General features: G+C 42.0%; 1 protein-coding gene across 3 annotated transcripts in view; it reads right to left on the bottom strand.

Moving 5' to 3' along the window:
- The window catches only part of LOC311241543 (uncharacterized protein), a 72,972-nt gene extending 51,486 nt beyond the window's left edge, over positions 1-21,486 (bottom strand). For 2 of the 3 annotated variants that reach the window (XM_084330395.1, XM_084330396.1), the window contains exons 1-8: positions 21,453-21,486; positions 13,478-13,620; positions 10,263-10,452; positions 9,888-10,032; positions 8,825-8,960; positions 7,572-7,692; positions 7,092-7,170; positions 6,289-6,403 (exon numbers count right to left, since the gene is read on the bottom strand). In XM_084330395.1, coding sequence (XP_084186521.1) covers positions 6,289-6,403; positions 7,092-7,170; positions 7,572-7,692; positions 8,825-8,960; positions 9,888-10,032; positions 10,263-10,452; positions 13,478-13,620; positions 21,453-21,474 — 951 coding nt within the window. In that variant the 5' untranslated portion in view covers positions 21,475-21,486. The remainder of the gene's footprint in view (positions 1-6,288; positions 6,404-7,091; positions 7,171-7,571; positions 7,693-8,824; positions 8,961-9,887; positions 10,033-10,262; positions 10,453-13,477; positions 13,621-21,452) is intronic. The other variant, XM_084330397.1, reaches the window with a different exon arrangement.
- Between the last annotated feature and the right edge of the window lie 5,915 nt (positions 21,487-27,401).

The raw sequence follows: 27,401 nt of genomic DNA, 5'->3' as shown, positions 1-27,401 counted from the left end.
CACCTATCACACCTATCCCACCTATCACACCTATCCCACCTATCACACCTATCACACCGATCCCACCTATCACACCTATCACACCGATCCCACCTCACACCTATCACACCTCTCACACCTCTCACACCTATCACACCGATCCCACCTATCACACCTCTCACACCTATCACACCGATCCCACCTCTCACACCTATCACACCGATCCCACCTATCACACCTATCACACCGATCCCACCTATCACACCTATCACACCTCTATACCCATTCTGCAATCTGTTAATAAAGTTTTCAATCAATCAATCAATCAATCAATCGGTCACTGTACCCATTCTACAATCTGTTAATAAAGTTTTCAATCAATCAGATCAATTAATCAGTCCGGGCCTGTGACGTCACTGTACCCATTCTGCAATCTGTTAATAAAGTTTTCAATCAATCAATCAATCAATCGGTCACTGTACCCATTCTACAATCTGTTAATAAAGTTTTCAATCAATCAGATCAATCAATCCGGGCCTGTGACGTCACTGTACCCATTCTGCAATCTGTTAATAAAGTTTTCAATCAATCAATCAATCAATCGGTCACTGTACCCATTCTACAATCTGTTAATAAAGTTTTCAATCAATCAATCAGATCAATCAATCAATCCGGGCCTGTGACGTCACTGTACCCATTCTGCAATCTGTTAATACAGTTTTCAATCAATCAATCAATCAATCAATCGGTCACTGTACCCATTCTACAATCTGTTAATAAAGTTTTCAATCAATCAATCAGGGCCTGTGGCGGTCACGTGTACCCATTCTGCAATCTGTTAATAAAGTTTTCAATCAATCAATCAATCAATCAATCCCGCAGTGCATCAGCCAATGCCCGCAGTGCAATACTCCAATTCAGTCATTGGGTGGGATGGTCACGTGACCCAAATCAGCCAATGGAAGCGAGGGTTCTCAGCCCGCCGGACCTCAGCCCGCAGGTCCTCAGCACGCCGCTGCTGTGGTGGTTCTGTGGTTCTGCAGCTGGATGCATCTCGTTTTCTTAGGCAGTTAGCCTCTGGTATGCGTGCCATTAGCGTTAGCCACGCTTCTAGGCCTCTTTTCTTTTGGAAAGAATGATAAAATCTTTTTTTATAATAATTTGATATATATATATATATATATATATATATATTTTTTTTTGCATTCGACTAAGAGGTTGGCAGTCGACTACGGCTCCTTTCGATCGATTAGTTGACTATTCGACTAATTGGGGTCAGCCCTAGAAATCTTGAGCTACTCCCGTTTCTTCTTTCAATTATTTTCTTTCTCTCTCTGTATAGCTGCATTCTTCAATCAATTCGGTCAACTTCAAGTTTCAAGTTTCAAGTTTCTTTAATAGTTGTCATACAGAAGTACAGAATACTTTCATACAAAATGCTTCTTACTGTTACGCTCCAGAGACTGTGCTAGACAAGATAGTATCAAATAACATAGTATAGCATGTAATTTAGAAGAAGAAAATGAGGTCACAGTGTTCGGTATAGACATATGTACAATGTTCTGAGTTACCATATAATATACAATACTATGCAGTGTACTAATGTACAGTACTATATAGTGCAAAGCAGAAATGGGATGAGGTACAATTTAGGTACAATTTACAGTAAGGTGTACGAGTTGTAGTGCAATCCTTCATCAATAAATATAAAGTGTGGGGAGTGGGTGCTACAGTGTGTTTGTTTAAAGTGGGTGTGTGCTATAAGTGTGTGGAGTGGGTGCTACAGTGTGTTTGTTTAAAGTGAGTGTGTGCGTGTGGATGTGTGTGCTATGTGCGTTTGGTGGTTGTTGTTGTGTAGTGTTCATTCATTGTTCGTTTAGCAGCCTGATGGCCTGGGGATAGAAGCTTCTTCTGAGTCTTTCTGTGCTCGCCTTGAGACTCCGGTATCGCTTGCCTGACCACAGCAGTTCAAAGAGGCAGTTGTTCGGGTGACTGGAGTCTTTAATGATTCTCTTAGCCTTGCCCTTGCAACGCTTGTTGTAAATGTTCTGGAGGGTGGGGAGCCCCCCTCCAATTGTGCGTTCGGCTGAACGTGTCACTCTTTGTAGTCTGCTTCGGTCTTGTGCAGTGCTATTCCCAAACCAGGAGGTGATGTTGCCGGTCAAGATGCTCTCTATTGTACATGAGTAGAAGTTCTTAAGGATCTTCTGACTGACTTGGAACTTCCTTAGGCGCCTGAGGAAGTAGAGGCGTTGTCGTGCCTTCTTCACAACACTGTCAATGTGTGTGGTCCATGTCAAGTCCTCGGATATGTAGGCTCCGAGGTACTTAAAGCTGTTGACTCTCTCAACCGGTGCCCCGTCGATGCTGAGGGGGCTGTAGTCCTTGACCCCCGACCTCCTGAAGTCCACAATCATCTCCTTTGTTTTGCTGACGTTCAGGGAGAGGCTGTTTTCCTGGCACCATCCCGCCAGGACCTTGACCTCTTCCAGGTAGGCCCTCTCGTCGTTGGCAGAGATCAGGCCCACCACCACTGTGTCGTCAGCAAATTTGATGATTGTATTGCTACTCCGCTGAGCCACACAGTCGTGTGTGTACAGGGAGTAGAGGAGGGGACTCAGAACACAGCCCTGGGGGGCCCCTATGTTGAGGGTGATAGATGAGGAGGTGCAGTTGCCTGCTCTCACCACCTGGGGTCTGCCAGTCAGGAAGTCCAAGACCCACTGGCAGAGGTCATAGTTCAAGCCCAGGTCCCTGAGCTTGGCTATGAGTATGGAGGGGACTATGGTATTGAATGCCGAGCTGTAGTCGATGAATAGCATTCTCACATAGTTCCCCTGCCTCTTGTCCAGGTGTGATGCTGCTGTGTGCAGCACATGGGCTATGGCGTCCTCCGTGGACCTGTTGGGGCGGTATGCAAATTGCAGGGGGTCCATGTTGATGGGGAGGGAGGAGCAGATGTAGCCCTTTACTAGCTTCTCAAAGCACTTCATGGCTATGGAGGTGAGAGCTACAGGGCGGTAGTCGTTGAGGCAAGCAGGCTTGGATTTTTTGGGTACAGGGATAATAGTGGACTTCTTCAGGCAGGTGGGGATGACAGCCTGTTCTAAGGACAGGTTAAATATGTCAGTGAATACTGGGGCCAGTTGGTCGGCACAGACTTTTAGGACGCGGCCGGGGATGCCGTCCGGACCTGCTGCCTTCCTGATATTCACTTTTTTAAAGGTCCGCCTCACCTCATGCTCTGTTACCCTGAACACTGCGCCTCCATCAGCAGCCGACCCCCCCCCCCCCCCCCCCCCATTGCCGTGGCTTGTGAGCTGGTGTTGTTATTACCAGCATCAAACCTCGCATAGAAGGTATTGAGGTAATTTGCTAAGGAGATGTCACTGTTCAGTTTGAGGGAGGCGCCTTTGTAGTCTGTCATCGTTTTGAGCCCCTGCCACATAGCTCTAGAGTCAGCTTGTTCAAACTGGAGTTCAATTTTATCCCTGTAGCGCCGTTTGGCCTCTGACACTGTCCTCCTTACGTTGTATCGCGCCACCTTGTGGTCATTCATGTTGCCTGCCACTAGGCCGTCGTTGTATGCTTTGGTGCGCTCTCTCAGAGCTTCACGGACGGATTTGTCTACCCAGGGTTTTTGATTTGGGTAAACTCTCATTTTGGTAGTGGGGATTGTTTCTTCCACCATAGTACAAACATAGTCCAGCACTGTTTCCGTGTAGACATTAATGTTATCTGTGTCGCGGAACACATTCCAGTCTGTGCAGTCAAACGCAGACCGGAGCGTCTCCTCTGACGTCAAATCCCATTTCTGCACCTCTCGCGAGACTACAGGAGTACTTTTGATTCTCTGTTTGTACATTGGTGAAAGAAAGATTGACGCGTGATCTGATTTACCAAAGCCACTATCAGAATGAGCCTTGTAGCCACCTTTAAATTGCGTGTAACAGTGATCTAGGATGTTACCGCCTCTGGTGTTGCAAGTCACATGCTGATAGAAGTCAGGTAATACCTTTCTCAGATTGGCGCTATTGAAATCACCCAGCACCAGCACTTTGCCATCAAACTCTCGCCTCGCACTGCTTTGTTTGTAATGTTTTGCTGTGTTCATGTGAGCTTTGAGATCGCCAGCACCTTTATTAGACACATAAACATATGGTCAAGCTTTGCACGCGTTGCACTCCGCTTCCAATTAGTCTCGACCGGGATGATAAATTGGAAATGTTCTCTGCAGTTCATCTGTAATGTACATTTTCGCGTTGGCATTGTGAGGAGCCAGCAATGCTGGTCGGATCTGTCCACTTCCTCATCTGTTGTGTGTATCTGTGTGAGCGTGCAGTAGAGCTGCATTAAGCCACACCCAACCTTCCCCCTAAGGTGCGCCCGTGCGCGCGCGCACATGGCAAAACGCTCCCGCGCACATGTGAAATCGGTCGCGCAAAAAATAAATAAAAAACATGACCATGTTCACGTCTTAAACTCATACTGAGGCCTTAGTTTTGGTTTTAAATTGCATATCATCATTCATTTATTTATTGTCACACAGAGCAGAAGAATTTTGCCAAAACAAACCAATAGTATCCAGCTGCAGAACGGCAGACCAGCCACACTCTCAAACCCAAACGCATTTCCTTTGATTTAATTATACATCAAATGATTTATGTCAAGGATTGCAATGCCTCGTTTGAATGAAGTTAACTTTTCACCTCGATAACGTCAACATTCAGGGTGAATGTAATGTGAGAAATTGGGATAAAAAATAAAATAAAAATAAAAAATATATATATTTTTGTTGATCGGATCGGGAAAGATCGGTATCGGTAGATACTCAAAATCACATGATCGGGATCGGATCGGGAGCAAAAAACCTGTTGCGTGTGACGTTACCAAGAGAAGCCCCGCTTTCAGTGCTTTGTGGGCAGCGCTACTGCACGCTCACACAGACACACACAACAGATGAGGAAGTGGACAGATCCGACCAGCATTGCTGGCTCCTCACAATGCAAACGCGAAAATGTACATTACAGATGAACTGCAGAGAACATTTCCAATTTATCATCCCGGTCGAGACTAATTGGAAGCGGAGTGCAACGCGTGCAAAGCTTGACCATATGTTTATGTGTCTAATAAAGGTGCTGGCGATCTCAAAGCTCACATGAACACAGCAAAACATTACAAACAAAGCAGTGCGAGGCGAGAGTTTGATGGCAAAGTTGACCGAATTGATTGAAGAATGCAGCTATACAGAGAGAAAGAAAATAATTGAAAACTATTTTGATGCCTCAAAATGATGTTTTGGTTTGATAAGATGCTTATGATACAATCATTCTAATGATTATGTGTGTAATAAATTAGTTTAGTACACTAATTGCAACAAATCTGAAACTGCATAGTGCACTTTTAAATTAGTATCTTTGTGAGGTTTCTGTTTTATAATTTACATTACATTGAAAAGATAAAGATATATTTTTTAATTTTCTAATACAGAAGAGGTATTATTTAGAACATTACATCATATTTTTCTTGTTATTTATTTTGTCCAGTAAGACTTGAAAATATATATTATTTTGTCATAGGTTGATTTAGTTATTTTCTTGAGATTTGTCAGATAGATTACTTTAGGCATAATACAGCATGTTGAGTAACTTTGGTTATAGAGAGATATTATTTTGTTATATAAAATAATATAAACAATAATTGTATATCCATACAGAGGAGGCATACCTTAAATATATTATTTATAATGATAAGGCATCTTTGAGTAAACTTTGAGTATCACTAAGTATCTTGAGGCTGAAGGCAGTGTCTTCTTTAAAAGAAATCACAATATGGTCACCCTTGAAGTCGCATTATAATTCACTTAATAAAATAATGACGAGTCAGCCTCCTAAAAAGACAAAAGTTAGTGACACGACTCACACCGCCGCCGCCAACCCAGCCAAAGTAAGGACTATGCTCTGTATCGTCAATCAATGGTCAAATAAATATTTGATTAAGGAATATAATATGCCTTTTTGTATTATTTATCTGTGTATCAGCAAAATGTATATATTTTTATGTTAGACATTAAGCGAAATTAAGATTCTCAGATTTTTTACAAACCGCCGCTTATCAACTAACCGGTTAATCGGCAGGTGACGTATGTTGCTCAGTAGTTGCTGATGTCTGCTCAGGAGGTTTGAGTGTTTGCTCAGACCAAAAAATAATTAGAGGGAACATTGATCAGCGCCCCCTGCTGCTGGCGGTCAATGTGTTAATTGCTTGCCTGGGTAAATAAAGGTTAAATAAAAAAATAAAAAAACGTACCCCGTCTTTGAAGGAGTACCAGTTCCCAGCACGCCCTTCAAACTGCCACTGAGGTGCAGCGCCCGGCCGGCTGCTCAGAAACACCTGCTTGACCCGAGATGCCACTTCAGAAAATCTGTTGAGTTCAAATGGACATTGTGTCACATCACATGAATATCAAATTCTGTGTTAACCCTTTCACTGCCACACGACAGCCGGTTAGCCCTTTCACTGTGACAATACAGCAGGTTAGCCCTTTACTATCACACAACCGACGGCGACGCTCCATCCATTAGCATCATTAACTCCGCGGATGCTATGCGGATGCGGGGCTAATGATGCTAATGATGGAGCATCGCCGTCGGTTGTGTGATAGTAAAGGGTTAACCTTCTGTTGTGTGGCAGTGAAAGGGTTAAAGGGATAGTCCATGTTTAAAAAAGAAAAAATCGGATTTGTCATAAACAAGCCTGGTGTTTTCGATTTTTGAGATATTTTAAGCAGAAGATATTAGCATTTGTCAATCATAATGAAATTATGTAAATGATTACTAGAAATCCCTGTTACAATTTTTTTCATCTACATCATTTCATCAAGATGTAATTACAATAATAACATTCAGTGTCTTCCGATTAACTGGAAGATATTATTCAAACTAACAAAACTAATTATTCAAACTAACTCTCAATAAACTGTCAAACGACATTCATTTATGCAAGACTGTGGGTGTCATCCCCTCTCACCCCCCAATCAAATAACCCTATTATTATTATACCGTGTGCTGAAAAAACAAGTTGATATGCCAAGTAAGAAACACCAAACTCACAGGGATCGTGCTCGGGGATGTCGGTACTGTGGACGGCGAGCAACTTTCCTCTTCCTGTTATCACTCACCTGTTGCATCTCTAATAATAATAAATTAAAAAAAAGAACCTATCTCAAGCCCCGTCCTCTTTTCTTGATCCTCCAATCACAAATTTGGGAAGCAACAGTTGCGATTGGAGGATCAACTAGAGAGGGCGGGACTTGAGATTCAACAGCTTTCACAATGTACATGATGCTGCTGGCAGGTGAAAACCTGACATCTTTTTCCTTTTCAGGAATGATAAAAAGAAAAATCTCCAGATTGACACTGAGTATTTTTGAAGTTCCACATTGGGTCTTGAATGGTTTTTTAAATGACTTCTAGGGTCATTGGAACTCACAACATACATCTATTCAAGGGAAAACGTGATAATAACCAAAATTGGAAGAAATAAGGTTTTTGCAGCAACTGTTTATAAACATTCTGGGAAGGATACAGCACCTCTGAATTTGATCTCGATGGTGTCGGAAGCAACGTTGAAAGTGAACGAGCCAACTGCGTTACTCTGATACTTCCTTTCAATGTCAGAACTCTGGCCAGAGGCGGAGTTACCCTTTGACCCCTGGGAGACAAAAAACATGTTGTTAAATTAACTCACTATATTTCAGTGAGACAACTCAGAAATTTAAATATAAACACTTCTGTTGAGAAGCGACAAAAATGTGATATATTTTGGTCATCAAGGTACAGTCTTACTGCGCCAAAAACGAGAATTCTCCTACGTTATAATTGCAATGACGATCGAATCCCGACAGGTGGCAGTATCGCCTACCTTTTGAACTGGGTCTCTAAGGTGTCTCTCATTGCTTCCTGCAGCCAGAGGCACAAAGAGATTTGCTCGCCTGAAACCTATTGTTTCCTGTATTATAGCCAGACCCAATGCGTAATGGCGATCGCGTTGGAACTACATGTATTATTCATTTTGGAGTACCTTCTGACTAAGGTAAGGTCTATTTTACCGAACCTAAAACATGCTTTTGTATTGATCACAGCGTCGTATTTTACCGAACCTAATACATGCTTTTGGTAACGATCCCAGCTTCGTACAACAACCCCCCCCCCCCCCCCCCCCCCTTGATGATTTTGTGAAGAAACATCTATATATGGTATATACCTTTGATTTGGAAATAATATAGGTTTCAGGCGAGCAACCCGAACGATTTGCGCATATGCATATAACACGTCATATCTCACTATCTAGAAAACAAGACTGGATTATTTTTAATCTGGGCAATGTTTAGCGTGCAATAGCGCACAAACTAAAGTATGTAGAAATGAACTGGTTCGTCAATGTTGGACTATAAATAGTGCCTGTCAAATGAGCCATACTATTTTCTCCATAGCTATAATATATAATATATACGATGGGTCCGCAAACATTGTGAAAATTGTCAATAGCGCTGGCACCAGGCATTACAGATGGAACAAAGTTAGTTAAAAAGTGAGTTAAAATATGAAAATGCAACTATGATAAAGCACTAAGCAGCTATTCAAGGAAAAGGTTTGGACATGGTATATATGTATATTCAATGAGGAAAACATCCCTTAGAAAAAGGTATGGTAATTTGGTGGTAATTTCAGTTTTACTGTGGTACCGTATAATCCAATTCAAACCATGATGGCAATGACCAATAAATTATGGAATTAACCATGATACTTTTCTGTAAGAGTTAGTTATTTTATTCTATGTATACCTTGTCTCCGTACTTCACATAGCCATGATCACGGGAGCTCCAGAACCAGACCCACACGGTCTGACCATCGTCCAGACGCCTCACACGCAAGTCTTTTCCACGGACGCTCATCTTCTTAAAATCTATAATCACTGCCCTGCAGAGAGAGAGAGAGAGGGAGAGAAAGAGAGAGAGAGAGAGAGAGAGAGAGAGAGAGAGAGAGAGAGAGAGAGAGAGAGAGAGAGAGAGAGAGAGAGAGAAAGAGAGAGACAGTGTCATATGAAGCATTTTCACATAGATTGACCTGGTCTTACACAATGTGCTATGCCCGTTGAGCTGCTACTAGGGGCAGAGTGACTAACAGTGAGTGAGTGAGTGAGTGAGTGAGTGAGTGAGTGAGTGAGTGAGTGTGCTATGAGGTGCAAAAAACAACAACTAATTAATAAGATTATTAACACAAAAGGCCGATCATCAGCCATCACCATCTTGAACTCCAATATGCACCAATAATTCACCCCTTCCCCCTCCTCCCACACTGTGCAACATTCTACCCCCCAAGTGCAATACCCACCCACTACCGTCTCAAGTTCAAGTTCAAGTTTTCACGTTTGTTTATTATTTGTCACAAATAAAATACACGTACTTTACCTTGTTCTGTATGAGCCCCTGAGGATGTGCTTCATACAGTAAAAAAAAAGAGGAATACACTATACAATCTAAAGTACAACCTAAGTACAATCTAAGTACAATGAGTAATAATGAGTCAAAGAAAACAGACAGTGAGGTACAAATGCAGACCGCCTGACACTTATTTTGTATATTGTTATTTTTTTTATATTGTAACATTGTTTTATTGTATATTGTATCTTATGTTTCTGTATAGTATTTTATGTTTCTTGTATAGTATTTTATGTTTCTGTATAGTATTTTATGTTTCTCTTTTATTACTTGTGTGATTTTATATTCCACTACTGCACAGTTTGAGTCCCAAATCTTGTTGTATGCAAATATAATAATAAAGTACAATCTAATAAGTATTTTCTGTGGCTGCAGACAAATAATCAGTTGTAGTTCATGACCTTACCCATAGGGGGTGTTGTAGATCTTAATGCCTTTGGTGTAGGGCAGGGAGTACTGAGCCTCAATAATGTGATTGTTAGCTATGTCCTTCCAGCCTTTTCCATCATCCAGCTGCCACTGGTAGAACCGACCATCGTCAAGCTTTTTCCCTGAGGTAAAAAAAAAAGACAAAAAGCTACATATTGAGATTTGTGATAAAGGAAACAAAAATGTTCAACACGTCACTTAACAGTATACATTCTTCCTATCAAGTTATGTTCACTAAATACTGCGACTCTTTTTTGTGAAACAATCCATCAATCCCATTTATCCATCCAACTATCCATCCATCAAACCATCCCTCCATTAATTCCATCCATCCATCCATCCATCCTCTCACCTCTAGACCTTGACCTTGTCTTTGCTCCACATGTCTCTTTTGAAGAGGTCCTGCCCCCTCTGGGGTGCTTGAGGGGGCAGCGGGACCCGTTCCGACAGCTCCCCTGCAGGGCGTACTTGCAGAAGTGTAAGTAGCGGCAATCACTCCCGCCCCTGCAATTGCCACTGTTGTAGTACCGGCAGGGCGTTCCCTATAACGTTTAACAAGTTAGATGAATTAACAGAAATAATGATTTTTACATCCTCAGCCACATCAAAAGGGAAATGTTATCTTCTCTGTTCTCTCTAGAAGCCTGCATACCTGATGAAGGTCGGATGGTAGACAAGTAGCATTTAATAACCGGTTGAATGCAGGTGAAGTAGGGGTGGGGGGAAAAGCACTACAGAAATATATTGCAAGATTTTGCATGCCAATATTATATCGATACAGTGACGGCAAGTATCAATATAATAATATTTACAACCCCATTTGACAACCCCATTTTATGGCACTACAAATTCTTGGAATAAGGTGAACAGACTGATCTGATAAGGCAGATCTTATTAGATAAAACAGATGTATATATATTTTTTTTTTATTGCAGATGGTAACAAAGTTTTCCGTTGGGGTTATAATTAATAGTTAATAATAATTAAGTTGCGGTCAGTGTGTGTTAAAGAGGCACTATGCAATTTGTTGTACATTGTTTCATGTACAATTGGCCAGTTTGTGAGACTTGGCCATTAGTTTGGCATGTCTCTTGGTACCGACCATATTATTCACACGATGGCTGTAACTGAGGGGTACAATTCCCTGACTGTATTACTAGATATGATACTTACTACCACTACCTTTGTACTTAATATTCGGCCACCCAGTACACGGCATAAATATATTATCATGAACACTCTCACGTAGATGAAACGGATCCAACACAAATGTACAAATTAGAAACAGGTCTTTATTTCCTACACAGCGATGGTGTGTAGAATAAACACTTAATCACTTAATTACATTTATGAATTGAAATAGTATGCACTTTTATGGCAAGGAGTATTCGTCGGTATATCAATAGAGAATGTCCAATCTCTGAAGGCGCAGGTGGTAAATATACGACCTGGAATAGTTAAGGAATAACAGCAATGATACTTTAATGATTATAGGCTGGATACACTAGAGGGGGTTAATCCGGTCGCTTGTAAGCCGACAGGAGTAGGAGGGGGGGGGGGGGGTAGAATCCAGCTGCCTCGTCCGGCCAAGGGTATCCCAGGTGAACCCACTGTAGTGCCGTTCAATGCGCCGGCGATCCTTGGACCACAGATGAAAGCAGGTGGACTCTTTGTGGGCCGGCTCTCTCCGGTCCACGGGGGAGAGACGTGAAGAGACCTCGTCTTGCAGAGCGTCTCCTCACCTTGCGTCCTCTCCAGGGGGGGGGGTTCCAACACACGGCAGTGTCGGGGGTCTTTATCCATGGAATAATCAAAGTATCCAAAGCATAATCCGTGCCTGGGAAGGCGGGCTGTCGTCGGTAGAATAATCCGGTATACAGGTCCACTCGCTCGTCGGCTCTGGGGCTCCTCGGGTGCAGCTTCACATAGGGTCAACCACCCTGGGTAAGCAGCCAGTTCTCTGCCCGAAACGATGGGGTACTGACTACGGTAGTATTCTCACCGCACGAAGCACTATATTAACAGACTATTATTAGCTTAATAGACTACGTCCAACTCGACGATATAGTGCCAAATATGACTATTCAAATATTAATATACACGATGTCTCAATACCGATGGTAGGCGAACTTGGCCTTACTCCCACACGTGGCGTCGCGGGGAGGCTTTACGTCTGTGACTCTATTGGAGGGTAAGAAACTGGACTGAAAAGAAAGTCCTACTTTAGTAGCGCAGTATATATACGCACTATGAACAAATAGTCCCATTAGTGGTGCGGTAGCCAAATTCCTACGCGGAACTAGGACTTGTTCGTACATGTCGAGCGGTACGTTTGAACTGGGTCTGAGGGGTATGGCAGCCTGGCACCAAGGTCTCGACCAATAGTAGAATGGAGACTATTATGGGATGTTCAGTAGGCTAGAATGGATATTCAATGCATATTGTACAAGGAATATACAAGGGATATCAGGGAATATTAGAGAATATACAAATACAATTAAATATATATATATAAATAAATATATATATTCGGCTTAATCTGGCCCTTCACAACAATGGCCATTTTGCTTTTATGTCATGCTCAGGTTGGGTATCCTTTCCACCCTGTTCCCACCTTGGGTTTTAGCATTGGGGGAAGTTATCCAATACCTAGTCAATATATATACATGTATATTTGACTCTATACATCTACATTTTAAAGTTTGGACCCAAATATACACAGAGCAGATGGTAAATGTACTCTTATCGAGTCAAACATACACTGGTGGTTAAACTAAATTGGAGCAGTGTGGCATCAGCCCACTTCCCAAATCCTCTGGCTCTAGGTTCTGACCTGTACGTGAGCTGAGGTTCTGACCTGTACATGAGCTGAGGTTCTGACCTGTACGTGAGGTTCTGACCTGTACGTGAGCTGAGGTTCTGACCTGTACATGAGCTGAGGTTCTGACCTGTACGTGAGGTTCTGACCTGTACGTGAGCTGAGGTTCTGACCTGTAGCTGAGGTTCTGACCTGTACGTGAGCTGAGGTTCTGACCTGTACATGAGGTTCTGACCTGTACGTGAGCTGAGGTTCTGACCTGTACATGAGGTTCTGACCTGTACGTGAGCTGAGGTTCTGACCTGTACATGAGGTTCTGACCTGTACGTGAGGTTCTGACCTGTACGTGAGCTGAGGTTCTGACCTGTACATGAGGTTCTGACCTGTACGTGAGCTGAGGTTCTGACCTGTACATGAGGTTCTGACCTGTACGTGAGGTTCTGACCTGTATGTGAGCTGAGGTTCTGACCTGCACATGAGGTTCTGACCTGTACGTGAGGTTCTGACCTGTACGTGAGGTTCTGACCTGTATGTGAGCTGAGGTTCTGACCTGCACATGAGGTTCTGACCTGTACGTACGTGAGCTGAGGTTCTGACCTGTACATGAGGTTCTGACCTGTACGTGAGGTTCTGACCTGTATGTGAGCTGAGGTTCTGACCTGCACATGAGGTTCTGACCTGTACGTACGTGAGCTGAGGTTCTGACCTGTACGTGAGGTTCTGACCTGTATGTGAGCTGAGGTTCTGACCTGTACGTGAGCTGAGGTTCTGACCTGTATGTGAGCTGAGGTGGGCCGTGAGGTTCTGCCCCTCGTGTCCCCCTCGTCCTCCTCGTCCTCTCCCGTGTCTGTCCCCTCTCCCGTCTCAGAGTCGCTCTCCGAGGGGCTGTGGTCTGGGAAGTAACACAGACCAAGTGAGACAAGAGCTCGTAGAGTAATTGGAAGATGGCTTAAAAGGCACTCTGTTGACCTTACGTGATATTAAGGCTACACACAGGTAAAAGTAAGCCAGTGTCAGTAGGGATTTGTTTTTAATGCATAAAAACGTATTCATACACCCCTAAACATCAGGTACCTACTAGCACCACAAAAATGTATCTGTAATGTCATGTTATATAAAGGTTGAACATGGAAAGAAAATACTCGGGCACAGTGGTATTCTTGCTGCTCCACCTTTACGTGGAAATATATACCGGTACTAACGTTTTGGTCAACCGATCTTCTGGGGCTGAATTTCTGTTGACCGAAATGTTGATATATATTTCCACACAAAAGGTGGAGAAGCAAGAATACGATAGTGACCAAATGATCAGCGAGTTTAGTTTTTGTAAAATGTATAATTACATGTATGGGATAATAATACTTGTAATTTTATTATGTTTAATGTTACACTACAATAATAATAATAATAATAATAATAATAATAATAATAATAATAATAATAATAATAATAATAATAATAATAATAATAATAATAATAATAATAATAAAAGAAAGGGAGAAGAAAAATATATACTTGTAATGGTAGGATGACCATTGACACTCAATCTAGCCTAAGCGAAAATTAAACTAGCAATCAACCATATCTAACTAACTAATATATAGTCATGGACTTTAATTTAGCATTCAAAAACAATGTAACTACAAACAACCGACCTTAACTAACTATTTACCTATCTATCTAAGTATAAATAACCTAGACTCTCTACCTCCTCAGGGGTATGAAGACACATCATGTGACGACTTAGAATCTCTACCTCCTCAGGGGTATGAAAGCACACCATGTGAAAACACCTATATTACAAAAAAATGAATTATTAAAAAATAAAAAATGAATACCAAAAACCACATATAGAGGGCGCCATCCCGCTTCAAAAGAATGGACCAAATAATGAATAAAATTCTCTACCTCCACAGGGGTTTGAAGGCACATCATGTGACGACTTAAATTCTCTACCTCCTCAGGGGTATGAAAGCACATCATGTGAAACACTTATATTACAAAGAGATGAATTATTAAAATAATTGTGCCCCCCTCTACCTCCTCAGGGGTATGGATGCACATCAGGTTAAAAACTAGATGACGACGTGACCCCTCATACCTCCTCAGGGGTACGGGTGAACATCAGCACAAACAAATCTGGAAACTGGAGTGGTCCCTTGAGCCCATAATGGTTCTCTTTTCTGCCTCTAGACCCAGTAGGAAGCCAAGCAATGGATGAGGACCGTGCACCCCCCCAGCCGCCGACCACTCTATACCAAACTAGTACTAACCTACTGGGGAGTGGCCGCCCGCAAAATCCAAAGCCCGAACCTAAGCCTAAGCCTGGTCTAGAGTGTAACTTCCTCGTAACTGGTCCACAGGAGTAGAAAAGCAGAAACCATTCAAAAACAATGTAACTACAAACAACCGACCTTAACTAACTATTTACCTATCTATCTAAGTATAAATAACCTAGACTCTCTACCTCCTCAGGGGTATGAAGACACATCATGTGACGACTTAGAATCTCTACCTCCTCAGGGGTATGAAAGCACACCATGTGAAAACACCTATATTACAAAAAAATTAATTATTAAAAAATAAAAAATGAATACCAAAAACCACCTATAGAGGGCGCCATCCCGCTTCAAAAGAATGGACCAAATAATGAATAAAATTCTCTACCTCCACAGGGGTTTGAAGGCACATCATGTGACGACTTAAATTCTCTACCTCCTCAGGGGTATGAAAGCACATCATGTGAAACACTTATATTACAAAGAGATGAATTATTAAAATAATTGTGCCCCCCTCTACCTCCTCAGGGGTATGGATGCACATCAGGTTAAAAACTAGATGACGACGTGACCCCTCATACCTCCTCAGGGGTACGGGTGAACATCAGCACAAACAAATCTGGAAACTGGAGTGGTCCCTTGAGCCCATAATGGTTCTCTTTTCTGCCTCTAGACCCAGTAGGAAGCCAAGCAATGGATGAGGACCGTGCACCCCCCCAGCCGCCGACCACTCTATACCAAACTAGTACTAACCTACTGGGGAGTGGCCGCCCGCAAAACCCAAAGCCCTAACCTAAGCCTAAGCCTGGTCTAGAGTGTAACTTCCTCGTAACTGGTCCACAGGAGTAGAAAAGCAGAAACCATTCAAAAACAATGTAACTACAAACAACCGACCTTAACTAACTATTTACCTATCTATCTAAGTATAAATAACCTAGACTCTCTACCTCCTCAGGGGTATGAAGACACATCATGTGACGACTTAAAATCTCTACCTCCTCAGGGGTATGAAAGCACATCATGTGAAAACACCTATATTACAAAAAAATGAATTATTAAAAATTAAAAAATGAATACCAAAAACCACCTATAGAGGGCGCCATCCCGCTTCAAAAGAATGGACCAAATAATGAATACAATTCTCTACCTCCACAGGGGTTTGAAGGCACATCATGTGACGACTTAGATTCTCTACCTCCTCAGGGGTATGAAAGCACATCATGTGAAACACTTATATTACAAAAAGATGAATTATTAAAATAATTGTGCCCTCCTCTACCTCCTCAGGGGTATGGATGCACATCAGGTTAAAAACTAGATGACGACGTGACCCCTCATACCTCCTCAGGGGTACGGGTGAACATCAGCACAAACAAATCTGGAAACTGGAGTGGTCCCTTGAGCCCATAATGGTTCTCTTTTCTGCCTCTAGACCCAGTAGGAAGCCAAGCAATGGATGAGGACCGTGCACCCCCCAGCCGCCGACCACTCTATACCAAACTAGTACTAACCTACTGGGGAGTGGCCGCCCGCAAAACCCAAAGCCCTGACCTATCTATCTTTCTCTCAATCTGGAGCCAAACTGGTCGACTAGCTAATATATAGTACTACTAGTAGCTAACTGTGTGTGTCTGGTGAGAGCACCTGGCTGTATGTAGACAGTAGCCGCATAGCTTGTTAGCTGTTAGCTAACGCAGAAGCAAGCTATGCGGCTACTACATGCAGCCAGGTGCCTGATTGAGCTAACTGTTAGCCAGTTAGCTGTTTAGCGTCAGCTGGGAACGTTCGTTTGATGCTATCAGTTAGCCTTGAGAATAGCAGGCCCTGGCACTCTGACTACGACATCATCTTTGACAGAAGATGTAGTCGGGCCTGCACCATGACAAGGCTCTGGCCATAGCTTTGTCCCGACAGCGAGAGGCCTTTCGTCAACGTGGAGACCTGTGTTGCAGGCCTTTCGACCTGCGTTCCTCGTGCAGGTAAAATGTCATGACATTACCCCACTCTTCCTTCCTTCCCCTCCCGAATGTTTTGTTAATAACGATGTTTTTTTCCAGGCAAAACATATGCTACTTCACAACATTTGGAGATACGACATGTGCTGTGTGTGAATGGTCGTTTGTGTAGCTTGGGTAGCGTTGGGCCGTTGGCCAAAGCTGTGTGTCACGTGGCCTGGTGTCACAGTACCTGGCTAGCCTATTTAGCTGATGTCGGCCATTGGCTCCTTGCTGCTTTGGTTTCTCTGGTATAGACGCTCTTCTTGTTGGATTTAAGTGTTGATCTTTGTCCTTTTGAATCTCTCATACATGCTATAGTCTCTCTCTAACACACACACACATGACAAACACACATGTTCTCTCTCTCTCTCTCTCTCTTTCTAACACACACAGTCTGCCTATGGCGGCCTTTCTCGATGGCTAGGCTGTGCTCAAGGATCTTCAGTCACAGTGCTCAGGTATTCTGCCACTGTGTACTCTCTGTTTAGGGCCAAATAGCATTTCAATTTCTTTCCAATGTGTCTCTCTCTCTCTCTCTCTCTCTCTCTGTACACTGTATATTGACTGTAGAACGGGAGCTCTCTCTCGCTCTCTCTTTTGCTATATGTTGACTGTATCATGCCCCGCCTCGGGCAGTAGTAGTTATGATTACAGTGTAAGGTAGTAGTTGTTATGATTACAGTGTAAGGGTAGTAGTAGTTATGATTACAGTGTAAGGTAGTAGTAGTTATGATTACAGTGTAAGGTAGTAGTTGTTATGATTACAGTGCATCGCAGTCACGAAAGGGGCTAGGTGACTGCTTGGTTTTACTGGCAGCCGAGCCATACTGTACATGTTGACTGCTTGGTTTTACTGGCCGCCGAGCCATACTGTACATGTTGACTGCTTGGTTTGACTGGCCGCCGAGCCATACTGTACATGGTGACTGCTTGGTTTGACTGGCCGCCGAGCCATACTGTACATGGTGACTGCTTGGTTTGACTGGCCGCCGAGCCATACTGTACATGTATGTTGACTGCTTGGTTTGACTGGCCGCCGAGCCATACTGTACATGGTGACTGCTTGGTTTGACTGGCTGCCGAGCCATACTGTACATGGTGACTGCTTGGCTTAAAAAAAAAATATATATATAATAATAATAATATTAATAAAAGATTTTAATACATATTTTTTTTATACTTTTTTTTTGGCATTCTCTGTTATTTTACCCACGCGACGCCACTGGTTTTGGGGGGACTGACTGTTCACAATCATGCCTTCGAGCGACATTGTACTTTTGTACTTACGTATTTTATGCCATTATTAAGTCTGCACGTTTACATTGCACTACTTTTATTGTCTTTTATACCTATTATTATGTCTGCAATTTATGCATTGTTTTTTTATTCTGTCAATCTGTGTGCTGATTTTATGCCTATGTTAATTTTATACTATATAGATAGTTATTAACACTTTGACTGCCATGAAACGTGTTTTGACGTCATTGCTGGCCATGCTCAAGTTGCCGGGGGACGCTGTACAGCGTCCTTATATCAATATTTCAAAAATCTGCGATTGGATTCATATGTCCCCTCCGCTGGCCTGAGATCCACCAGCAGGACCCACTGAGCTCTCTGGCGGTTCAGGAGCGCCATCTGGTGGCCGATCGGCGCAATCGCTTTAACAGGAAGTGGCATAGAGGTTGTGCTACGTCCGTAGTACTTCCGGGTGCTCGCTATAGGTCCCGCGACTCTGGCTCGTCACGCTACACAGTGATCGATTGCCAATAACTCGATAAACAACATGATTTGGACGTATATACCATTATACAAGCTGGAGATGGACCGGGTAAATTTACATCCCATAATGATAAGATTTCAACTCTACGATGATCGCCCAACGGCGCGCGGAGACTGGGGTGAGTTTCAGCGTGTAACGTTACCGTCTTCGATACTAACTGCTATTATCAACATTTGACCCACATTAGATGATTGGTATAACGCTGCCCACGGAATTATAAACGGCCCCTAGCCCATCCGGTCAACATCAGATGACGTGTAGTAACTTCTAGAAGTACGTCTAGTTGTAATTTTTTATATCGCGCTGATTGCCATAAAACTGTATTGCATCATCAATATAATGTATTTGGGGCTATAGATCACGTTCTGGAGAAAGCTGCAGAAAGAGATGAAAACATACTTATACATTAGACCATACTTTACTATGAATATGTGAATGAAAAAGTTTAACGTTGCTACACAATGAACAATACATATAGGACTTTGAATGGGCCCTAATAATGGCAATGTAGCAATAGAATTTAAAAAGTTATAGCCCTGCAAAGAAGGGGACTTTCTCCATAGACAAATAGCGCTGGCAATCTATGGTATATCATGAATTTAACCTTAGGCAACCAAAGTGTTAATATTTATTATTGTTATATTGTAGAAATGTGTGCATTGAAATGTCTGTAAAGTCTCGATGACATTGAAAATGAGGGTGACCTCAATTGTCTTTTCGAGTATAAATGAAGGTTGATGACTTGGCATTTTGTAGTTGTATGCTGTGTTTATGTTTTTGTTTGTTGCGTTGCGTCTGCCTCTGAACGGGAGGATGTGATGTGGATTCATCTTGGAACGGGAGGATGTGATGTGTCTGCCCCGCCTCCCATCTCAGCTTGGATTTTGATTGGATTAAATTTATTGTCATTGTACAAGTACAACCAAATCCAGTTGGCATCCAACTAGAGTGCAAGACAGTAGCAGTAAAGTGCACCGATGTAGATAAATACATGTATGTAGTACATAGGATACAGTGTACTGTACATACATGTGTAAAGTGCACAGATAAATGTACATTGTGCACAGTACAAAGCATGAAGTATAGATTACAGTCTATGGTCAAATCCAAACTCGGCTTCTTGTACAGAATGCGCTCCACCTTCACTTCCTCTGCTAAACTCACTCTGATTCAAATGACAATACTCCCCATGCTTGATTATGGTGACATAGTCTACAGATCTGCATGTAAGACCTCACTCCACGAACTTGATGTCCTCTATCACTCTGCTATCCGGTTTGCCACCAGTGCCCCTTTCAACACTCACCACTGCACCCTTTACACTGGTTCATACTCATTTACAAAACCCTCCTTGGGTTGCCCCCCCCCCCCCTTACCTATGTCACCTGTTGCTAATCACATCTGCCACTTACAACACTCGTTCTGCTCAACACATCCTCCTAAAGATTCCGACAACATACACTGCACTTGGTCAAACATCATTCAGGGCTGCTGCTGCCAGGAGCTGGAATGACATCTCTCAAACTGGTCACCTTTATGCCTAAGTCAACATTCAAGCACTCTCTGATGAACATTCTCACTGATTCCTGCAACTGTTTCTCAACCCAGTAACATCCCCAACCCCCTGTCTGCCATGGTGCCCCTCTCACTCCTATATTGCTTGTTGTATGTATATTTATCTAATAACAGATATATTGTATGTCGGAAATGTTTAATCCTGAATAATTCCTTTTCAGCCCCCCCCTCCCTTCAAGAGGCGTTGTCTCTTGCCAGGCCATCATTGTAAATAATCATTTGTTCTTAATTGATTTGCCTGGTTAAATAAAAGGTTAAAAAAAAATGAATATACATACAGATGCATACACAGGCATACATAGATGGATATGCAATGTGTACAGTCAGTGCACAATGCCATTACACAATGCTATCCAACAGTGCTATGGTTTGACATGGTGGTACAAGTACATGGTAGTCATGAATGCAGTGCCAGACAGTATGTATGCAGTAGATAAGCATGGATTGAGTAAAGGCAACAGTCAGAGATCAGAGTTCATTAGGTATGAAGTGCGTGCGTGAGCATGTGAGAGAGAGAGAGAGCGAGAGAGAGAGAGAAAGAGAGAGAGAGAGAGAGAGAGAGAGAGAGAGAGAGAGAGAGAGAGATGGAAAGTAAAAGTAATACTGTAATGGTGCCATTTAAAAAAAAGTTAGAAAAGTATGACCAGCTTCATCATACTTTGTGTGCTTTTAATGATTGTGAATACATTTAGCTATGCTTGCAAACTATTTTACTCCTCTCCTTGTCTGTTGCTTCGGGGATTTTCTTATGTGAGACTACCACAAAGTCGGCGATTTATTAATGTAAATACTGTATAGGCTATTAACAAAAATGAAACTATATGATGTTATGTGCTGTAGTAGTCCTACAGCGATTTTCACAAACACAATAAACGAAAATGAACCGAAAATATAGCTATTTAAATTAAATAAATAGTATCCCAGTCTGGCTCCATTAGTGTAAATATCTGAAGTAAACAAGCAAGCAAACAAACAAACATGAGTCAATGGCCAGCAAGTAATAAAAAGGAACAATACGCTATAATAACAACAGCAGTAGCAAAAACAACCAAATGTATCATCGACCGTAAAGTAAAGGCGAATTTGTATTTACCAGCTGGATCGAAAGAAGCCATGTCGTGTCTAGTGTGCAGTGTGCACAGTATCACAGTATCACTTTCGTTTTCATTAAAATCGTTAGGCTACACTTATTTGGCTACACCTACTTTTTCCTAGCTGCCCTACCGGACTGTGTTTCCTCCTGTAGTACGAAAATGCTTTGGGACAAATACTACTATTGTATTAAAAAAAACAAATGTGTGAAGATAGGTGGCAATGCGATTATAAACAAATGGTAGCCCTCACAGCATACAGCATGTTTAATTAACCCGTGTCCATAAAGGTGTACGAGTCTTATTGAGAGGAAACTGTTTGATTGTGATAAATTAACTGTCTGCATCCTCTACAAAAAAATACAGACTAATTAGAAACTTAAGTTAAAACCTCCGACATTGATGGTCGGCGTACAACCTAATTTACACAAAATAATAATTTATACCATATACAAAGAAACAAACAACCCACAGTTTAAACAAGATTTTTTTTATGATAATAATAATAAAGAATAAAGGAAAAAAAAGAAAATATCTGTGAGATTTTTTCTTTTTTCTTCTTGTCTTCTTTATTATTATCATTATTATCATTTAATTTTTTCTTGTTTAAACTGTGGGTTGTTTGTTTCTTTGTATATGGTATAAATTATTATTTTGTGTAAATTGGGTTGTACACCGACCATCAAGTAATACTTGTTTAGTTTAGGAATAAGGGGCAGGTAAGTAACTATAAGATTTATTCTTCTTCCTGCTCCTTTTGCCCATGGTATGGTATTTATGATTTTGTATGAAAAACTCTATGATTGTATTGTTTCCATGATGTGGGCCACATGATGTGGCAAATAAAACTCTGAATCTGAATCTAAAACATTCATCCGAGGTTGGCCTGAGATGTCCCCTCCAATTCCATAGATGGCAGCAGAGTTTGGTGACGCGTTTCGCTCCGTATCCAGAGAAGAAGAACGTAGGGACCCTTTGTAGAAAGAACTGAAGAAGAGAAGCAGCCTTTTTTTTGCGATGTGCACTTGATATATTATTAGTTTAGGACTAACCATCAAAACATGGAAAACATGGACCACGTTTATACTAGTACTACTTATGATAAATTTAACCCCGTAGAATTCACGTATAAACGTAAGTACACAATGATGATGATGGCTCATGTTTTCTTTTTGACATGATTCACTGATATGATTACTTAGGAGATGCTACCTAGCTAGGCTACCTAGAGAGGGGCGGGCCTTCATCTTGAATGAACCAATGACACTCATTTCCGACATGCAACTTAACCCTTTCACTGCCACACGACAGCCGGTTAACCCTTTCACTGCCACACGACAGCCGGTTAACCATTTCACTGCACCACGACAGCCGGTTAACCCTTTCACTGCCACACGACAGCCGGTTAACCCTTTCACTGCCACACGACAGCCGGTTAAACAGGAATGGAGTGTATATGTAATGTCAATTAACAGGAATGTCAATTAACAGGAATATCAAAATAAAAGCACACGTTGTTGAACTTGATCATGCATATTTATTAGAACATTGTATTACAGCACTATGTTATCCATACACATTTATAAAACGAGGCATATTTAGCCAAAATATGTTGTCAGAACATTTTTAAAAAAAAATCCCTTTTTTTTTTACTTGCCAATGCGCGAACACACTGTCACCTACTACCCACGACCCACTTTGGGTCGCGACCCGTTTGATTGATTGATTGAACATTTTATTAATAGATTGCAGAATGGGTACAATACAGTACGGCTCACTCAATACACACAATTGTTAAGGGGATGCAGACCAGAGAAAGACCTTCGTCTTGTTTACATCAGGGTCCCCCATTTTCAATTCATCATGACATTTATGACATACACGACCAGTGGTGCAGTGGTGGTAGGACGGGGTAAGACGCCGTCCTAGTAGTTCGCTGAGCAGAAGTGCATGCAATCGCGTACGGATGTGCACGCGCGCACACAAAAATGCGTTCACAATTGTCACTGGATTCGTCGCGCCGTGCGCCAAGTACCCGGCCGGCACTTATCACCTAGACTTTGCATAATAATAGGATACCGATAGCATGACAACGAGAAGAGCCAAACCAAAATACAAGCCCTGTACCAATTGGTGGGGGTTTGCTTGATCTGTGGTCCCGACTGGAAGGATGAGACATTAAGTTGTGCTTCAGTCTGAAGGAAACTGTCCTTCTGTAAACTAAGTTACATTGTTAATTTAGTTTGTATTTACTTTTCTAGTTTAACTTAATTCAATTAAAGAAATTGTAACTACAATTACATTTAAAACATTGTTATGCATAATAATCATCTGTTCTGTGCGCAAGCGAGGGAACATATGCGCGTGCCAGTTGGACATTTACAGGGGACAGTTTTGAATTGCAGCCTCCCGTTGGTGCTCTTTGAGAGTGGTTTTGAAGGTGGGTTGGAATTCACATTATTTTACGGCTGTGGGTAGGGCGTTCCACATTGTTGTGGCATAAATGCGAAACGTGTTTAGTCCCTTGTTTGAGCCGAATCTGGGTTGAACATGATTTGTGGAACTCCCTCTGGTGTTGTAGTCGTGGAATTCACTGACCTTTGGGAAGTATTTCGACATGTACATGGGTACCTTAGTGGTGTAGTGTATCTTGTAGACCAGGCCCATTGCAAGTTGCTGTACTCTGCCATCTACTCTAAGCCATCCTAGGTTGTCAAAGTGGGCTGACCAGTTTGTTTTGTGATGTTTGTAGCCTTGTTTTTAGTAGTTTGAGAACCGCTTGAATACACTATCCTAGGCCATCAAAACACTTAATGTCTAAACACACACTCTGTCTCTTTTGTCTAAATTTAGACTATTGTATTGAATTTAATTATGGAACAGTTAATAATTATGCACTTTATGATAGAAAACATCTTGCACACACTTATGTTTTTTTTTGCAATATAGGGGCCAGACTGCCTTGAGCTTACATGACCATTACTAGCCTACACTAAAATATGTGCTACAAGCCTAATGACAGCTTAAAATGTTTATAAGAAGTCATACAAATAAACAGAATTATTATTATTATTATTATTATTATTATTATTATTATTATTATTATTATTATTATTATTATTATTATTATTATTATTATTATTATTATTATTATTATTATATGTAGAATTGTGCCAAAAAGTGCCACAAGAACTTTCAGTGATATTCTAATTCACATGTTTAATTTTCTCACAGTGAATGCAAATGAAATTGAAGAATTTGTGAAGCTGAGGGTTTCAAATAACGTCCTCTTCTCAGGCAGGAGGAATTCTTCTATGTGGGCATGGAGGTAGGTCAACAACACTTATCACAGGAGTTCAGAAAGGAAGAATCCTAGGAATATTGTATCAGGTAAAAGGACAAACTGTAATTTGATTGCTAAGAACTAATTTTTTTTTTTTTATTATCTTTTTCCCCCTCCTTTTTTTCCGATTTTTCTCCCCATCCCACTGCTAGTCGTTATGCCTGGTTGTTGCACACTTTCCCCTACTGTTGGTCCGAGAGGCCGGAGACTGTCACATGCTTTCCTCCGACGCATGTGCAGCCAGCCGGCAGCCAGCCTGGCCGCGCAGATTCTCACTGGGAGAGTGTAACGTGTGGGAGGCCGCACTACCTCTCATCAGATCCTACCTTCGCTGAGCAGGCGCCCCGACCGAACTGTAGGGGTCGCTGTCCACAACGCCCAGGACCCACCCACGGCTCCCCTCCCCCTAACTCAGCCAAACGAGTTAGTATAGCGATCAGCCCGAGCCAAGGCAATGCTGACTCTCCGGGAGTCGAGACCGCAGCCTCTTGCATTGGTGACGAGCACAATCTCCGCTCCGCCACCTGACCGCCCAAGAACTCATTCTTGAAGCACTAGTGACCTGGAATTAAGCATTTACTTTAAGTAATTTAAACGCTTAATGAGATTTTCTTTGTTCATCGTGGGGCATATCACAAATATATTACTAACTGTTGTTACATGTCGGAGGGGCCACCAGAAGACTTATCAGGGTTCCCACTTATCCTGAAAACTTGGACAGAATTTCTAGTCACTGACATCCTGTAAATTTGACTAAAATTACCAAATATCCTGGAAAATCGACGTTGTCCTGGATTTGGTGCCTGCGGGCCAGGTTTGGCCCACGCTCCCTTTGTTTTGTCCCGCTATGGCATTTGAGTTTCATGGTAATGTACAGCACAGTGCTACTTCCATATAAATTAAATGACGTACGTAAATTACGAGGAATTACGGTATTACGGATGGTATCTTAAGGGTGGGAATCACCAGTTTCATCACGATACGATATCGATTCTTTGGACAACGATACGATATTTGCCGATATCACAAAGTCTGCCACGCACGATACGATTCGATTCGATTCAGGTGCCTGCGATCGATATGAGACGATATTATGTGCCCATTTAACACAATCAGTCACATTTAGATCAACTAAAAAAAGGCTACGGAAATATCAATTGACGTTTTTATTTTTGAGCTCTTCCAGACATTTAAATGAAAAACAATCTATTGTTTTTAATACAAATAGACCTCCTGTTCACTGTAAAGTGCCACGTTTTTATATATTGAGCTTTAAACTTTAAGTAAAATGTTTTGGAACTCACAACACGCAAGCTAAAACCCCTTCCTCTCCCAAACCGTTCCTACAATTGTTTTATGTTGCATGATGATCATGTTTAAATATCAACATTATCTGTCCATCCTCAGTAAATAATATCAATATAATAATACTCCTGACTCAATCTGGTATTTTCATACACACACACACACACACACACACACACAGAGACAGAATGCCCCCGCCCCTCCTCCTCCTCCTTCCCCTCTCCTCTCTCCGTTTCTCTCTCTCTTAGCTTAGTTAGCTTAAGCAGCTAATGTAACGTTAATTTAGGTCTGCCCACGCGACGTGGGCATAAAAGAATGGCGACGATGCAAAGCATGTTAGATGCATTTGACCCGTTGCGGGGAAAAAACTGCACAGACTTATATCGGGTCTCAAAATAGACGCTCCCTAGCGCTGCTCTGCTGTACAGAGCGAAACGGAGTTTCACAACACTGGGCGCGGGGCGGATATGACGTCGCCGACGCCGGATTTTCAAAATAAGAGTATCGCAATATGAATCGATATTTTTACGTTGCATCGATCCTATTTGATTATTGATAATAGATCGATATATCGATCTGGATCGATGTATCGTCCCACCCCTAGTATCTAACAACAAGAGGAGGCCAGGTGACCTTATTGTACAGTTAGCAGTGCCGGGCGTTGCGGTCATAGATATCTATAGAACACTAGATAGCTTAAGGCTGAGTCACCAGCGTCACTGAGCCGCCGCCATCTTGTGAGGGTCAGCCTTGAGTGAGAGTGAGTGAGCTGCACAGACAAAAATACTCATAACTCACTGAAATATTGACGGATTTACAAACGGGTTGGTTTGCTATAAACATCAAAGATGTAGTTATGATACTGCATACTTATAAAAAATCTTTTTTTTAAAGATGTTTTTTTTTTACAAACCGCTTGAATCATAGCCACGCTAATAATGCTTGTAATAAACCAAACCGTTTGTAAATCCGTCAATATTTCAGCGAGTTATGAGTATTTTTGTCTGTGCAGCTCACTCACTCTCACTCAAGGCTGACCCTCACAAGATGGCGGCGGTTCAGTGACGTCGCTCTCCATTGGCCGGCAGCGCGGGCAAGCTATCTAGTGTTCTATATATATCTATGGTTGCGGTCACCTGTAATGGACGTGAGACATTTCATCATAAACCCTGCATCGTTCAAAAAAGGAGGAATAAAACCGGGGTTAAATGTGTCGATGTTTGTGAGGAAGTGCTGTCCTGGATTGTCAAGAAAAACTGGAAATGTCCTGGAAAAGTATTTCTCAAAAAGACTGGAAACCCTG

The sequence above is a fragment of the Notolepis coatsorum genome (assembly GCF_963971535.1).
Source record: "Notolepis coatsorum genome assembly, chromosome: 15".
Classification (NCBI taxonomy): domain Eukaryota; kingdom Metazoa; phylum Chordata; class Actinopteri; order Aulopiformes; family Paralepididae; genus Notolepis; species Notolepis coatsorum.
This window is presented reverse-complemented; position numbering and strand designations above follow the sequence as displayed.